The sequence below is a fragment of the Stomoxys calcitrans genome, chromosome 3 (assembly GCF_963082655.1).
Source record: "Stomoxys calcitrans chromosome 3, idStoCalc2.1, whole genome shotgun sequence".
Lineage (NCBI taxonomy): Eukaryota > Metazoa > Arthropoda > Insecta > Diptera > Muscidae > Stomoxys > Stomoxys calcitrans.
Window position 1 is genome coordinate 92,712,378 of NC_081554.1, and position 17,018 is coordinate 92,729,395.

A 17,018-nucleotide genomic window follows, 5' to 3' on the forward strand; every position below is an offset into this window, starting at 1 on the left:
TACATCAACAGGGGTTTATTTAAACCGACGACTATTTTGAAAGACAATGTGCCCATACAGTGCTAGAAATTTTTAAAAAACATATTTGTTTTTGAACTTTTTTTCAAATGTATTGGTAATAACAGAATCTTGTTTCTATACAAAATTTCCATACTTTAATAACTAAAAGTTAACATAAAAATAGGCTTAGTTTTTTGGTTTAGTCAAATAAAATGTCGACGTGGAATTGTTGTTAGTTGGTCGTCTTCCTTGGGTTTTATTGCATCAGTAAGACCACGTTACTCCATTTCCAACTACGTATCATAAAAGAAGTTGGCCAAAGGATAACGTATCATGAATGCCACAATCGAACATGCCACCTGGATGGACATAAGCATTTGTGTTACAACCTTTTCGTGCACTGGACCAAAGATGACCAAAACGAAATTGATCAGTGTAAAATTGTTCGTTATAACTCGTCCGTCGGCTAGCTCTTGCCACGTGATCAATTTCAGCGTTTTCAGTATAGTTACCATTATCTTACCCAAAATATTGAGTTCATTTTTGTGAAACTCAGTTGTACTTATGTGCAGCAGATCTGTCTGTGCATCATATTTGGGTAGACGATGCCTTGGACAGGGCACAAATTTAAAGAGTTGAGGTATTGAGTATAGGAAATTTATAATTTGTGGTAGGAAAAAGAGAATAAGTGTTTTACTGAAATGACCCAAAATGCCAACAACGGCAAATGTCATACCGGCAAAATAGCAAAACGTATCACCCACAAAAACTTGTGATGGATATCTGAAAAAAAGGAAAAAAATGATTATAATAATTAGTTACGGACTCGACTCCAACTCCTGTGGCTTAAAATAAATCGTTTTTTTAAATAACTATACCAGCTGTCTTGCTGAGCTACGCTACATCTTAAAATGCCTGAATAGAGAAATTTTTTAACATCTTTTGAAAGAAGTTCAGTTGCAAACACAAAATCCATTTGTCCGCTATATCCTAAAATTTATGTAAAGTTCTGTGCTATTTACAAAATCCCTAAAGGTTTTCCATACCACGCTCCTAAGTAGGTTCATATCTGGTATTGTGTCCCCACCCAAGCGCAGATGGCTGTTAGCCGCGAAGACCGGACAATGACAGGAGATGCTGCAACCTTTCATTTGGGACTCAAATTGCCCCGATCGGCCTGTATACCTGCCTTGGGTTTCTACTTCTCAGGATCAAGCGACCCCTGATAGTTGACATCAAATGTTGGTGTCAGATTAGTGCTCCTTTTTCATAGACCATTTAGTTGAGACCCCAATTGTACGATCAGTCAATATGTAAGTTTTAGTTAAGATTGACGCGTTCCCTTAAGGTGCCTGACTCCATAACATGCCCTAAAGGTTAGGTTAGGGCATGTCCCCATGCTACTATGGACATACACCTAAACCAGTAATCGGCTTGTTGTACGCTCTTAAAACTTTAAAGTAGCCTCTAAAAAGTAAATGTTAAGTTAGAAATTCTGTACTACTTACAAAATCCACTCCCCTAAGTGGGTTCATGTCTGGTATTGTGTCTCCACCTAAGTGCCGGTATCTGTTAGACGCGAAAGCCGGGCAATGACAAAGGAAATGCCCCAACGTCTCATCATCTTCCCCGCATGCCCTACAGATGCTTTCACTTGCCGCATCAATTTTAAATAAGTGAGCTCGTATTCCTGTGTCCCGTTATGATACCAATAGCTATACTGACCTCCTTCTTACTTCAGTAATAGTCTCGTCTTCTCACGATTTGGATCCCTCCATAGGATTTTCACCGTCCTACCGAGCGTTTCGCTGTTCCACAATGTTGCATGCGTATTCATCGCCGACTCCCTTAACTCGGACTGTGTCGACCCGAAAGGCTTCGGGTTAACCAAGTTTATTGACGGCAGTCCTTTAACCTTCAGCGCCAAATCATCTGCCCTTTTATTCCCCCTTACTCCGTTATGGCCCGGCAACCAAACGATGCGGATTTTGTCATCCTCAGAGAAGACGTTAATCTTCTTCTTACACTGCAAGACTGTTCGTGACCTTACCGTCCTGGTTGTTATTGCCCGTATGGCAATTTTACGGTCGGTAAAGATGTTCACACTCGACGTCTTCGCGTTACCACCACACCACTTCACGCATTCCGTGATCGCCCGGATCTCCGCCTGCAGGACCGTATGAGGCAGTCTAAACAGAACTCAGTCCCTGGGTTCTCAATGTAAACCCCTAGGCCCACTCTGTCCTCTAGCTTTGATCCATCCGTGTAACATGATCTTCCAGATGGCAATACTAGGGTTCCGTCAATTCAAGACTGTGCCGCTGGCAGAAGTGCCTCGCACTTGACCTTAAAGTTAATCTCAGGTATCCGATGGGAAACATCTTCCCTTCCTTCCGGGTTTCCTATCGTCGCCTCGATTATACCGCGATGGTATCAGCTGCTCCCATACTCAATCCATTCTCCCATCGCCTTAAGTCTCATAGCCGGAGTAGCTGCCACTAATCGCTCCGCTTATGCCAACACAACATGTTCTCTGAACCTGTTGTATGATCCTTATGTTGCACTTTTTCTCCATAGCAGTCCACCAAACTACTGAGGCGTAAGTAAGTATTGGTCTAACCACGCTCCTGTGGAGCCAGTAGACTATCCTCGGATTCAGGCCCCATTTCGAGCCTACGACCCGTCTACATAGTGCCCAACACCTGTGGGCCTTCTCAGTACGCTCCTGAATGTGAGACTTCCAATTCAGTTTCCTGTCCAAGATAACACCTAAGTATTTGACCTTGTCAGATATCGGAATTATCTTATTGAGGAAACGTGGTACGTTAAATTGGATCACCTTCGTCTTCGTAGTGAACAGGCATATTTCAGTCTTCTCTGGGTTAACATTGAGACCTCTTGGTCTAGCCCAGTCATATGCCATATGCAAGACCCTTTCGGCCCTTCTGTATAGCTCGTTCGGATCCTTACCTCTTAGAAGCATTATAACATCGTCTGCGTAGCAGACGGGTTCAAATCCCTCCTCAGTCAGCATCCGTAATAGGTCATTTATGGTGGTCACCCATAGGAGTGGCGATAAAATGCCCCCTGTGGCATGCCCTGTGCCACTTTCTCCCATATATTTATGCCATGGGACTCACAATTTATCCACCTGTTCCTTAGCATATCGTTTATTCAGTCTCTAAGGACCGGGTCCACCCGGTATTGGTCTAAGGATTGATCGATGTATATGCATACCGCCAGTGTGTACGTTTTGGCATCAAAAGATTCTTCCATTTTATGCACAACCTCGTGCAGGACAGTCTCCACCGACCTTCCCTTGACATAGGCATGCTGTTTGTATCTGAGCAGTTCGCTGGATGTCCTACTCTTTATCATGGTGTCCACAGTACGTTCCATGGTTTTGAATAGAAAGGACGTAAGGCTTTTGGGTCTGTAGGCCTTTGGTGTCGCATAACTTGCCTTGCCGGGCTTGGGTATAAACATCACCCTTGCCTCCTGGCAGGCTTTCGGAATATACGAAAGTCCTAGCCACGCTGTGAAAATTTTGACCAGACGAGGCGCCAGATAGTCTGCCTCTTTTTGCAGTAACGCCGGAAATAGTCCATCAAGTCCGGGTGACTTAAATGGTTTGAAGCTCCTCAAGGATTCCTTCACCATAAATTCCGTTATTATAAACCTTCGACCAACATCATTATTCCAAGATTCCGGTGTCTCCGTGAGTCCCTTCGTATCCCGTGGAAAATGGGTTTTCATCAAAAGCCTCAACATGTCCTCCGTTGTCTCTGCTCTTACACCCATGTCGTCTACTAAAGTTTCAGTTTGGACATGGGTTTTTGAGAGAAACTTTTTTATCTTGGCGGCGTCATTAACGCTATCGACCTGTTCGAAGAAAAGCTTCCAGGAGGCACGTTTTGCCGCTCTGGTAATCTTATTTTATTCCTTGAGCCATGTGTAATACACATCCCAATAAACTTCCGCCTTTTTACGTCGTGCTCTGTTAAAAAGTCTGCGGACCTCTTTCCCAATATTGCGAATATCCCCGGTCATCCAGGGTTTTTCTTGGACTCATTTCCTTTCCCGAAGAGGATAACTATCTTCGAAGGATCCCACCAGTGCAGTCGTAATCCGATCAGATTTTCTGAACATATCGTCACATCTAAAACCTCCTCCCTGATCCTATTAACAAAGGTAGCGGTGTTACCAATATTAAGTGTTATTAGGTCGTTAGTATTCAAGAACTCTGCCAGGGCTTGGCCACCCTTATTAGTGTTGGTACTACCCCACGAAATGTGGTGAGAGTTCGCATCGCACCCTATTAGTACCTCGTTTCCTGTCTGTTTTGCTTTCCTCACCAGCCATTGCAGCTCCGACGTGGGTGGCGGTGTCGGAGAGTCGAAAGGCAGATAAAGTGATGCCGGGTATGCTCCACCGTCTCCCTGTCTCACCACTGTTGCATCCGACATTGACAACTCTGGGGAAAATATATAATTCAAATTTTTATGACAAATAACGCATGCCCTCGGCCGAGTACCAGTGTAAACATAGAATAATTGGTAGTTGATATGGTTCAGGCCAGAGACTTTGTTCTGGGTCGTCCATGGCTCTTGAATTAAGGCAATATGAATCTTGCCCTTGCTGATTTTCTCCATCAGAGCGTGTGTAGCAGTCTCGCTCCGGTGGAGGTTTAACTGGATTACCTCATTCATTGGTCCTCCAGTAAATGATGATCTCATCGTCTGCTCCCTGTTCTTTAGACTGCACTGACTTTCCTGTCACTGCACTGCCTGATGTCATCGTTTTAGGTTCATTTCCTAGTCTAGTCTCCCGACTTTTTATAAAGTCGGTAATGGTTTCATCGACGGGTCACTGTTCGTTAAGCTTTATTGGGTTTCCATTCCCTGTACTGCCTGGTGTTTCAATACTAGGATCTTTGTCTATCTTAGCCTTCCAAATATTAAGTAAATGGGCTTCTTGTAGTAGGTGATGGTCTCATCGTCTGCTTCCTGTTCTTTAAACTGCATTGACTTTCTTGTCACTGCACTGCCTGATATCATCGTTTTAGGCCCTTTGCCTAGTCTAGTCTTCCGACTTTTTATAAATAATATAAGTAATGGTTCCATCGTCGGGTCCCTGTTCGTTAAGCTTTATTTAGTTTTCATTCCCTGTACTGCCTGGTGTTTCAATACTAAGATCTTTTAAAATTTTAGCGCTGCCCAATGTTTCAATATTAGGATCTTTACCTATCCCAGTATTCCGAATCTTTAAGTCGGTGATGGATCCGTCGTCGGGTTCCTGTTTGTTAGGCTGTGTTGGGTCTCTCGCCACTGCACTGCCTGATATTTTAGTATTAGGATCATTGTTTCTCCTAGTCTTTCCAATATTGAGAGATGCCGTGATTGTCTCGTTGTCGGCCCCCTGTTTGTTGGGCGGTGTTGAGTCACCTGCCACTGCACGGCCTGGTGTCGCAGAATGAAAATTTCTGCCTATCCTAGTCTTCCCAATCTTGAAAAAGACAGCGTTGCTCCCGTAGTGCGCCATGCCTTTAGTCTTAGCCAAACTCGTCACGGAGGCTTGATCAATGCCAACCACAAAGAGAGATCCTTCTTCCTTTTCCTCCCTGTGGAAGACCTCCCACGTCTCTGCGACCAAACCTTGGTTTTGAATCCCAACATGGGTTCCGTCTCAAATTTACTGCCCCACTGTGAACTGGGGGATATCCACCTTTCTCACCAGGTCGAGCTTTGCGCCCTCCCAGGGAACGTGAATACCTCTGACGAGCTGTTTGACGGTATCAATACATTCCGCCGACGCAAAACGCAGCGTAAAGATGTCCCTCTAAACTCGCAGCTTATCATTTGTATGGGTGGACCCTCTACAGAGTTCCACACATGTTCAAAAATCCGATCGTTAACCAGATCCTCCACTTGGGACCGATGATCTGGTGGAATCCTACCGGATGCACAGCCGATATTGATGACTACGTAAGTCAGCTCATCTCTGTTGTGCTTCCTTGCCACTCTGGCGTAAAAGGGCGGCTCCTTACTATTCTCAGCGACCATCTTCCCCTTCCGTGATGGCTGCGGCCTCCTTTTGGAAGTCACAGTCCTCCATGAAGACTCAGGGGCCGTGCGCGCTTCCTCGTTCCTGTTCCAACTTTGTCTACCTCCGCACGACACTGTCTGGAGTCTCCATTGCGGGATGGCTGGCTTGGTACTTGAAAGTGGGGAGCTCTTTTTCTTCTTCAGTGTTTTAACAGTGTTATGCTCTCTGGGAGATCTGATTCTTTTTCCAGCTTCCGTAGAAGTGCTTGGAATGTCAGTTCTATCCCTTCCAGCATCCTGCACTTTCGCCCGATTCGCTGCCGGTACATACTCCTCTGTCTCCTTCGTAGTGCACCGGATCGCTTTCTCGATCTGTGTGTGCGCTTACCAAAGCCATCGCTCACTTCTGCTGTCATCCCGATGCCCTCATCTCTCCATTCGGCTGCGATGACTGTTTCATTGACACTGTCGCTGTCTGAATTCGAGTCAGAAACACCACCTTTCCTTAAAGGATGGGGACGAACTGTGCATCCCTCTTGTTTATCCGTCTCTTCCTCATTAATTAGTCAGATGACTAGTTGTGCGCTTGAGGCATTACTTTCGACTACAGGTGCCAAGGCACCTACACCCATAGGAGGGGAGGACAACATGCTGCGGTCTGACGCCACCACCACAGATGTTGAGTCTTTGGAGTCCATTTCTAGCCTACTCCAAAAGGCCTTAAAATTTTTCTCGTAATAGGTAGTACCTATTCCGAGATACGAATATATATTTATTTTTTCTTTGAAGAGCGAAATAAAAACACGTATGCCTCACTCAACGGCTACATCGTATATATAACTATTTTATTAATTTTTTTACAAATATTTTTTTAGCAGTCTTGGTGGAAGTTGATATCAATCCTACTTTCGTTGATTCTTTTTAGATACTTCCAAAAGCTGCATTTGCTTCTTTTAGTAACCGACCTATAATATCGATGCCGTCGGCATAAGCGAGAAGCATATGTTCTCATGAGTCTCTTGCTAGTAGTGTGCCATACATATTCCTACCTGCATTTCGTATAATCTTCTCCAATAGGATATTAAAGAGATCATACGATATGCTGTCTTCCTGTCTGAAACCTCGTTTGGTATTGAACGGTTCGGAGAGGTTCCTTCCTATTTTAACTGAGGAGCGTGTATTAGCGAGTGTCATCTTGCAAAGTCGTATCAGTTTTCCAGGATACCAAACTCAGACATGGCCTGAAATACCTTTGAACGAAGGCGACTTTGTAGTTAACGAAAAAATGGTAAGTGTTGATTTGTCCTTCTCGGGTCTTTTACAGGACTTGGTGCAGTGTAGATATCTGTTATATGGTGGATTTGCCAGATCTAAAACCACAATGATAGGGCCCAATTATTTCGTTGACTTGAGACTTTAATCTTTCACACAGTACGCTCGATAGTATATTGTATGCTATGGGGATGAGACTTATTCCTCTATAGTTGGCACATACTGTCTTGTCTCTTTCTTGTTCTTCCAGCCAAATTGCGCAGACTAGCTGCGTGTCGCCTCCGGTATTATAAAGTTCAGCAGGTAACCCGTCGGCTCCTGTTGCCTTTTTGTTCTTCAGTCGGGACACAGCTACTTGGACCTCATTCTGACTAGGAGGTAAAATTCTATACAATTGCCAGTGATTGGTTCTGCGGTATCCTCTTCGCTGCCATCGTCGGACACTAGCAGTTGGATAAAATGTTCTTTCCATATCCTCAGCACATTATCTGTATCAGTTACCAGATTTCCTTCTTTGTCTCTGTAGGAGGATGTGCATGTTCCAAGGCCATTGGTTTGATTCTTTGGTAGAATTTTCGGAATTCATTCTGATTCCCGTGCATCTCAATTCACCTGAGTGTGTCTTTCCATTTCCTTCATCTTTCTGCAAAAAAGGCGTTTCTCCTCTCTTTTTCTTGCGATATCTCTACTTCATCTGACGCGTTGCTACTGATAGCAGTAGCATCTCGATACTCTAAGTCGTACCAAGGGTTTCTTGGGGGAGGCTTCCGGTACCCAAGTACAGATTTCGCAGCATTTTCCATGTAGTGGGCAATGGTTTGCAACTGAGCCATTATATCATCGGAACAAGGAGTGCTTTCATCAAGCAGTTGGGTTAGTCGAGTGGAATATGCCGTTGCCATCTGTTGTGTTTGTAGCTTCCGTGCAGTGTCAGATCGTACTTTCCTCGCCATGCTCAAACGGGTACGAACTACGGGGTCGATCTTACATCTAGCACGATGGCAAAATGCCTTGCATCTATGACCATCAATTTGATCTATGTATTAGACTTCCGAGCAAACAATTTCGGAATTCGAAGCTGTGTTGAGGGAAGATATTAACGAATGTGCCTTTGCGTCACTATGTAACTGTGGAACATCAGTGGCAGATCTGTTTTTCGATAACGTATTCGTTTTTGCTTCGAACAAACTGTCGATACGAAACATATTTGAATCACGGCATTCGATTGAAATATGCTACCATTTTGTACGGCGTTGCCAGACAGCATCAAAAAGCGAATTAAAATCAAAATAAATAGGAAAACTTTGTCGGCGGCAGTGAATAAAAACAAATATTACTTTGTTTTGTAAATCTAAATGCAAAAATTACTTTTAATTGTGCTGTAGTTGGTTGATCTCTTTTTTAGGAAGACAGCATCAATGAATTCATGGCCGAACGAATTAAATTTCTTGCAGCGATTAGATATATGCATATGGTTGGTTTCCTGGCCGGCAGCAAAATCAACAAAAACATTTTTTAACCAGTTGAATGTGTTGAAATAATGGCAGCCAATGGCTTTTCAAAATAATCTCAAGTTCTCAGTCGATGAACGACTATGGTAAGGTTTCATATATTTACATTTCAAGCTTTACTGCCACCGAATTTGAGAATTCCGGGTTGAATTCAAGAATTGAGAGTAAGGAAGAAGGTAACTGGGTTCACTGTGCATCAGGATATTAAAGAGAAGGCAAAGGCATCACATATTGAGAAAGTGCTCTAAAAAACATTCAAGTAATTGTTGAAAACACTTTTCAAGCTTAAGCTGTTAAGTCCACTTGGTTGAATTCAGGAATTAAAAGTAAGGAAGAAGGTAACTGGGTTCACTGTGCATCAGGATATTAAAGAGAAGGCAAGGGCATCACATATTGAGAAAGTGCTCTAAAGAACATTCAAGTAATTGTTTAAAACACTTTTCAAGCTTAAGCTGTTAAGTCCACTTGGATCCGGAATATACCTCAGCACCATATAATATATGAGGCATCAGTAACGAATGAGCCAGCATGTATTTCATTTGCATATATTTATATGCAATGTGCAAAGAAATTACAATATTAGAATCAATTATAAAGCCCAATAAGAAATCGGTCCGAAATTGGACCGATTCTATAGGGCGTGTCGGGGGAAAGTTTTGTTTGGTTCATTTTTATTTTTGCATAGCAACATTCGTTACCACGTGTGTGGAATGTACACAAGTAGTGGAGGGGGATATTTTTTTTATTTTTCTTTTTTTTTGGAATTGCGTGTGCTACCGTTAATTGTTGCCTTGAAATTATTGTTTTGTTTGATCAGTTGTAAGTCATTCGTTAAAAAATCGGTCCGAAATTTGGCCAATTCGTCGGCAAAATCGTCCGCGATTTGTAAGACATTCGTCAAGAAATTGGTCCGAAATCGTCAACGAATTCGGCCCCAATTCGGTACGACGCAAATCCCATCCAAACTTCCCTGGAATTTACTCCGACATCGGTACTATATGGCGGTAAATATACTAGACTAGCCGAACTGCGCCTTCTTTAACTCTCTAATATCTTCTTAGGGTGGGGACACTTCGCCCTGAATGCGGATATCGTGCCAATGTAGCCTATAACGCTGAACGCGTTCGAATCATGGCGAGAACATCGGACAAAGCGGTGTTTATCCACCCTTAATATTGGCGACATTTGTGAGATACAATGCCATGCATAGTCATTTAAAAAATTTTCCCTAAGAGGTGTCGCACTGCGGGAATCGGAAAACACTCATTGATGTGTGAGAATTTGCCCCTTCTCGGTTCCTGGTGGTAATGTTCTTGCTTAGGGTAACGTTCTCGTTATGGTAGGGATGGCACCTCAGACATTTCGACTCAAATATGGATATCAAATTCGTGTTGCATTTCCAAATATCCTAAAAATTTGAGCCCCATATTGCCATGGCCGGTAAATATGAACCATTTGGAGTGTAATTGGGGTTGGGGCGGCCCGATGAGTACTTAGACCCAAATTTTTTATACCATATTCGTATTCTACTCTCCAATACCTTTCAATTGATACCTATACCGATCGGTCGGTGAAGAGTGATCCGTCTTCGGCGGTTGGTTTTCCGGATTTCTTGAAAGACAACTGGCAAACAAATGATTGTGTACCACTCATAATGGACTGTTCTGCCTTGTTCTAGTGGCACGACCGTGACATGTCCAGTTTTTCCAAAAAATTTGGCGATAAGTTGCTTGAAAGTGCTACGTGCGCGCGAGCAACTTTTCTTGGATTTGGCTCATCTTGAAACACCCATCCACGATTAATCTCCTGTCAAGATGTCATAGACGTATTTCGTAGCACCGGGAGCTTTTCTTTCGACCAATCGACACGAGCATTTTTTTGAGCGATTGACAACCCAGTGAGCAACTTTTGCCGAGCGCTCTGAAGTCAGAGTTTTTTTCCGAAGTTTTCTGATATTTCATAAGAAAATTTGCCGATTTCCCAAAATTTCCCTTAGAAATTTATCCGATTTTCGGCCAGATTTCTCTCGATCATTTCTGCAAATTTTTTTGTGGTTATGACCGAAAATCTGCCAATATTCTGTACATGCTCGTAAGGGAATTTATTGTTTTGTCGTATTTTTTCGTATTTCCGAACATTAGCTTAGAGTTTTTTTAGAATCTCTGCACATTTGGTTTGGGTTTATACCGAACGGGTTTGTACCGAAATTCTGCACATAATCGTAAAGAATTTGTTGTTTGGCTTTTGTAGCTTTGGCTGAGAGTGTTTACCGGTTTTGTTTGCATTTTTTGGTCGATTATCATTCAAGCAGTAGTAACCAATAATATCATTTTTTATACCATATTCGTATTCTACTCTCCAATACCTTTCAATTGATACCTATACCGATCGGTCGGTGAAGAGTGATCCGTCTTCGGCGGTTGGTTTTCCGGATTTCTTGAAAGACAACTGGCAAACAAATGATTGTGTACCACTCATAATGGACTGTTCTGCCTTGTTCTAGTGGCACGACCGTGACATGTCCAGTTTTTCCAAAAAAATTGGCGATAAGTTGCTTGAAAGTGCTACGTGCGCGCGAGCAACTTTTCTTGGATTTGGCTCATCTTGAAACACCCATCCACGATTAATCTCCTGTCAAGATGTCATAGACGTATTTCGTAGCACCGGGAGCTTTTCTTTCGACCAATCGACACGAGCATTTTTTTGAGCGATTGACAACCCAGTGAGCAACTTTTGCCGAGCGCTCTGAAGTCAGAGTTTTTTTCCGAAGTTTTCTGATATTTCATAAGAAAATTTGCCGATTTCCCAAAATTTCCCTTAGAAATTTATCCGATTTTCGGCCAGATTTCTCTCGATCATTTCTGCAAATTTTTTTGTGGTTATGACCGAAAATCTGCCAATATTCTGTACATGCTCGTAAGGGAATTTATTGTTTTGTCGTATTTTTTCGTATTTCCGAACATTAGCTTAGAGTTTTTTTAGAATCTCTGCACATTTGGTTTGGGTTTATACCGAACGGGTTTGTACCGAAATTCTGCACATAATCGTAAAGAATTTGTTGTTTGGCTTTTGTAGCTTTGGCTGAGAGTGTTTACCGGTTTTGTTTGCATTTTTTGGTCGATTATCATTCAAGCAGTAGTAACCAATAATATCATTTGTTAAATGAATGTATAATAGAGAAATGAATTATATTTAATGTCTTTTTGTTTGTTTTTTGTTATTTTATTCTAAATAAACTGTTAAAAATAAAACGAATTAAAAAATAAATTTTAGGGAAAATTTTGAGATTTTGTGATTATTTTCTAAACATTTTTTCTAGATAAAAACAAAAATTTCGAAAAATATTCGGACTATACGTTCGAATTTGTGGAGAGTATCTGATTATATTCTAAACAAACCTCCGAAATTTTACAGAGGGTTCGGTATTTCTTCGGATGTTTTTTTAGATCACAGTTAACTTTTCGGGCAAAATTCCGACAAAACACAAGAAATTTTTCAGATTTTCCGATGGAACGTGCGAAACTGTTTGGAATTTCGGATCAAACATCGGAAAATGTTCCCATTCTCTGGTCAATTTTGAATGTTCTTTTAGAGTTTTGTCTGAAATTATCACCAAAAACTTACAAAACATCGAAAATGTCTGAGCAATTGCAAAAACTCTCTCAGAATTTCCTTAGAATTTTTCGTACGAATTCTTAAAGAATTCTGATGCTAATTCCGAATTTCCCCTGAAAAAAACTTTCAGAATTCGTGTAAACCGCACATACAACTTTCGTTACGATTTCACAAAAAAATTTGGAATCAAAATCGGAAACTTGTGCAGAGATTCTGTCCGAATTCGTAACGAACTCGGCAAAAATTGCTCACTGGGAACATAAATAAACAACACAAATAGCGCTCGTATGTCAAAACGTTCTGAGTACGTATGACCTCAAAAATGTCAAGCTTTACAATAGAGCTGTCAGTTGGCAGAGTGCAACACAAGGGTGGTCCAATCCCGAAATATTTAAGGCAAACCGTACAACAACAACAAGACCTACGTCAACTGCAGACCGTTGTGACCCTAAAAGGTAGTTTTTACCCTTGTGCCTTGTAACGAAATAGTGGTCCTATTATAACAAGCTAACAATATGATCCGACATTGTCTGACGTCCGAAATGTCTGCACATAGTCGGACGAAACATACGACAATTCTTACCAAATCCGGAAAGACATCGGTTCGACAAGGCAGAGGGATTTTTTTTCTGTCCCTACATTTAAGAACGAAATCGCAACGATTCCTGTACAGCGTTTCGGTTTAATGTTTTGTTGGGTTCAAATTACTTGTAGTAAGAATTTCACGGATCTTCTCCAAAGAATGGCAATGCAAATTTTCCCATGAACATTCCATACTTCTTTCAGATCAACGACTGCTGTTCAATTCAAGTTAAGACGAGTTCGAACGGCTTGCCGCACAACGACATTATTTAGTAGGGTGTCCCCAGCACTAGGAGTGGATAACCATGCTAACCTTCGGTTCGAAATAAAAAAACACATTTTTTTATTACACAAAACTTTATTTTATAAACACAAATTGTTTTTACAAAAATCACAAAATATAAATATAAAAATTGAAATAAATATAATTTCTTATATTTTGGAACATATACATACATACATATTCCTATATGAATATCATCCACGTGTGTATAATAAATAATTTACTAAATAAATTATATATGTATAGGTATTACATTTTTTTAAATAGTATTTCCGGTGATGAAATTAACAAATGCTTTGGTAAATTTTAAATTGTCTAAAAAATAACAAATCACAAAATATATATGCGCAAAGAAAGCTCTGCAGGTGAAAGTCCTTAAGTTGAACTACCATACATACATATTGCCAGAACAAAAATATAATAACACATGACAGATAAATTTTTTATATCAAATTATGTTTGTGAATAAGTTTTAAGTTCAACACATTTTTGTGATGAGCCATATTATTTGCAATGTATCACAGTTGTGGTTCGGTGTCATTTTTTAAACTCTCTCTATTTTTGTGTTATTTGGGGAAAGTTATACCCTTCACCACGTTTAATGAAAATTCACTTAAATTAAGTTTTCTCAAAATTTGTCTTGGAAACTACCAACAATTTTCATTCAAATTTTTGAAATGTTGCCTTTTTCTAGCTTACTAAACATTAATCCATTAACGCCGAATGGGTAGAAAGTACCCAAGAAAAGAGCTGTCAAAGAAAAATTCTAGCTCGAGTTAGGAAAAAGAAATGCCAATGCAGTTAGGGTTGGCGTAAGGTGAGCGAATGAAACAAGTTAAAGAACATTTTTTCCATCATATAAAATTCTTTGGGAGAGCAATATCCGGATTTTTGAGTTTCTATGTTAAAAAAAATGATTCGATTATGGATGACAATCTAAGTTCAATTGCGTTGTCAGTTGACATACTTTCAACTGAAGTTGACAATGCCAGTTTCTTAAATTGGGATTGTAGTTGCTCTGTCATTTTTATTAATAAACTAGCTGTACCGGGCCCGCTCCGCTGCGCCTTCTTTTACTTTATATGGAACAAAATTATATTTTGAATATTTATTTTCGACAATTAAAGAGCTTTTAGTGAAATACCATGCTACGAAAATAGTATATGCATATCGCTTGACTAACAGTATAACAATATAAGTGCCTTTATCTGAATTCCATATGATTCGACCACGAATTCGCTCATTTATTTGAGCCCCATATTGGTCAGTAAATAATTACTGTTTGCGGTCTCTGTTGGGAAAGGGGTAGACTCCCAGAAAATTGGTCCCAAAAGTGGGTATCAATTTCGTGCTCTACACCCCAGTACTTTTCATATGAGCCCCACATTGACATGATCGGTAAATATGCCCAATTTAGGGGTGTTTCGTGGAGTGGGGTGTTCCCCCAAACACCAAGCCCTGAAAATTTATCAGCATCATGCCCTATTCTCATAAATCTATCTATCATGCCTTTTTATTAGATCCCTTATTGCAAAAGTCAGCAAATATATCCGGTTTGGGGTATGGGCTCCAAAAACTAACAATATCGAGCTCCACTGTCTTGAAGGCCCAAATTGTTTTGGTGAGCAAATATATCATATTTGGGGGTTGTTATGGTGGTGGGATGTCCCCTAGACAGTTTGGTGCCGAATGTGGATATCAGATTCGTGGTCTACTCTCAAACACCTTTCATTTGAGCCCCATATTTCTATAGTCTACAAACATGACCGGTTTAGGGGTGTTTTGGGGGATGGTCGGCCTCTCATTGACTTGGCCTTGTATGTATATATCATATTCGTGTTTTACTTTAAAATACCTCTTATTTGAGCTCCATATTGCAATGGGTGGTGATATGGGGGTGGGGTGGCCCCATAGACACTTTCCCAAATATTGATATCAAATTCGTGGTCTACTCCCAAATACCTTGCATTTGAGCCCATATTGACATGGAAGGTAAATTTGTGCGATTTAGGACAAATGGATTTCAGATACCTTTTTTAAACATAAATACCTTTCATTTGAGTCCCATATTGTCGTGATTGACCCCCACCACAGGTATCCCATTCGAAATTTGCATACTACATTCTTGTTTTTAGGTTACTATAAGAGACCACACAAAATCTCGCTTAAATCCCACCACCCATCTTCGAGATCTGGCGTTTCTGAAAATAAGGGTAAGGGAGAGGGTCCGCTCCCTCTTCAGATATCAAAAAATGTGTTGGTGTTTGTAGGCCTCACCATGTTAAAAGGTTAAAATCCCCACAAATGTTAGAAACAATGGAAGCAAACCCAAATGCAGCCAGGGTCAAAAAAACATCCCCACGTACTTCCGAAGAATAGTTGATAGTGTGACAGGATTTTAAGTAGGCGAGTGAGTTCTTAAGTGTTAAAAAAATATTGGGTTTGGAGCAGCTAAAGAAAATCATTGAGAAGAGCAGCAAATGGCGACATAAAGGGGTTCTTTATGGATAGCAACCCAACTTCAGTTGCGTTGCCAACGGGCAAATATGTAATAAAAGTTTCTATTTCTTTATTGAATTGCACCACTACCGTGGTTCAGGGTATTATAACTTATTGCATTTGTTTGTAACACCCAAAAAGAAGAGAGATAGACGCATTGATAAGTATACCAAACGACTCAGAATCACTTTCTGATTCGATTTAGCTATGTCCGTCTGTCTTTCCGTTTGTCCATGTTAATTTCAGTACAAAGTACAAGTCGCTGTTTTCATCCGATCGTCTTAAAATTTGGTACAGGCATGTTTTACGGCCTAGAGACGAAGCCTATTGAAATTGGTAAAAATCGGTTCAGATTTGGATAAAGCTCCCATATATATGTTCTTCCGATTTTCAGTAATAAAACAATAAAATGGTCATTTGTTAACCGATTCTCTCGAAATTTGGAAGGGAGAATTTTTTTATGACTCTTAACATTACTGGTCATGATTCAGACTTAGATATAGCTCTCATATATATATATCGACCGATATTCACTCCTAGAGCCAATGCAAGCGCATGTATTGATTAATCTTCCCAAAACTTCGAACAATGCTTTCCTCGACGACTGTCACAGTATGTGAGAAGTTTGCTCGAAATCAGTTCAGATTTAGATATAGCTCCCATATATATGTTCGTCCGATTTGCAGTAATATTGCAATTAAATGGTCTTTTGTAAACCGATTCTCCCAAAATTTGGCAGGAAGGATTTTCTCTTAACTCTCGACATTACTGCTAAATTTCATGGAAATCGAGTCAGATTTAAATATAGCTCTCATATATAAATATTGCCGATTTTAACTTTTGGAGTCACAACAAGCGCATACATTGACCCATCTTGCCACAATTTTGCAAAACGCTTTCCTCGACGACTGCCACAGTATCTGAGAAGTTTGCTCGAAATTGGTTCAGATTTAGGTATAGCTCCCATATAAATGTTCGTCCGATTTTGAGAAATATTGTAAGAAAGTGCTCAGTTTTAAACGAATTCTTTCGAAATTTTGCAGGAAGGATTTTCCTGTGACTCTCGTTTACAATTTACTTAGTAGCTGAATGTTCAAAACTCTGATATTGACTGAACTTGACAAAAATGTGAATATATCCTAATTTATTGTAAGTTAATTTATTGTAAGTTAATTATGAAATAAACAGGAATTTTTATTTACGCAACTTAGG

General features: G+C 40.5%; 1 protein-coding gene across 1 annotated transcript in view; it reads right to left on the reverse strand.

Moving 5' to 3' along the window:
* The window catches only part of LOC106084087 (UDP-N-acetylglucosamine--dolichyl-phosphate N-acetylglucosaminephosphotransferase), a 34,933-nt gene continuing 17,915 nt past the window's right edge, over positions 1-17,018 (reverse strand). The window contains exon 4 of the mRNA XM_013247552.2: positions 1-783. Within this exon, the coding sequence (XP_013103006.1) occupies positions 294-783 (490 nt within the window). The 3' untranslated portion in view covers positions 1-293. The remainder of the gene's footprint in view (positions 784-17,018) is intronic.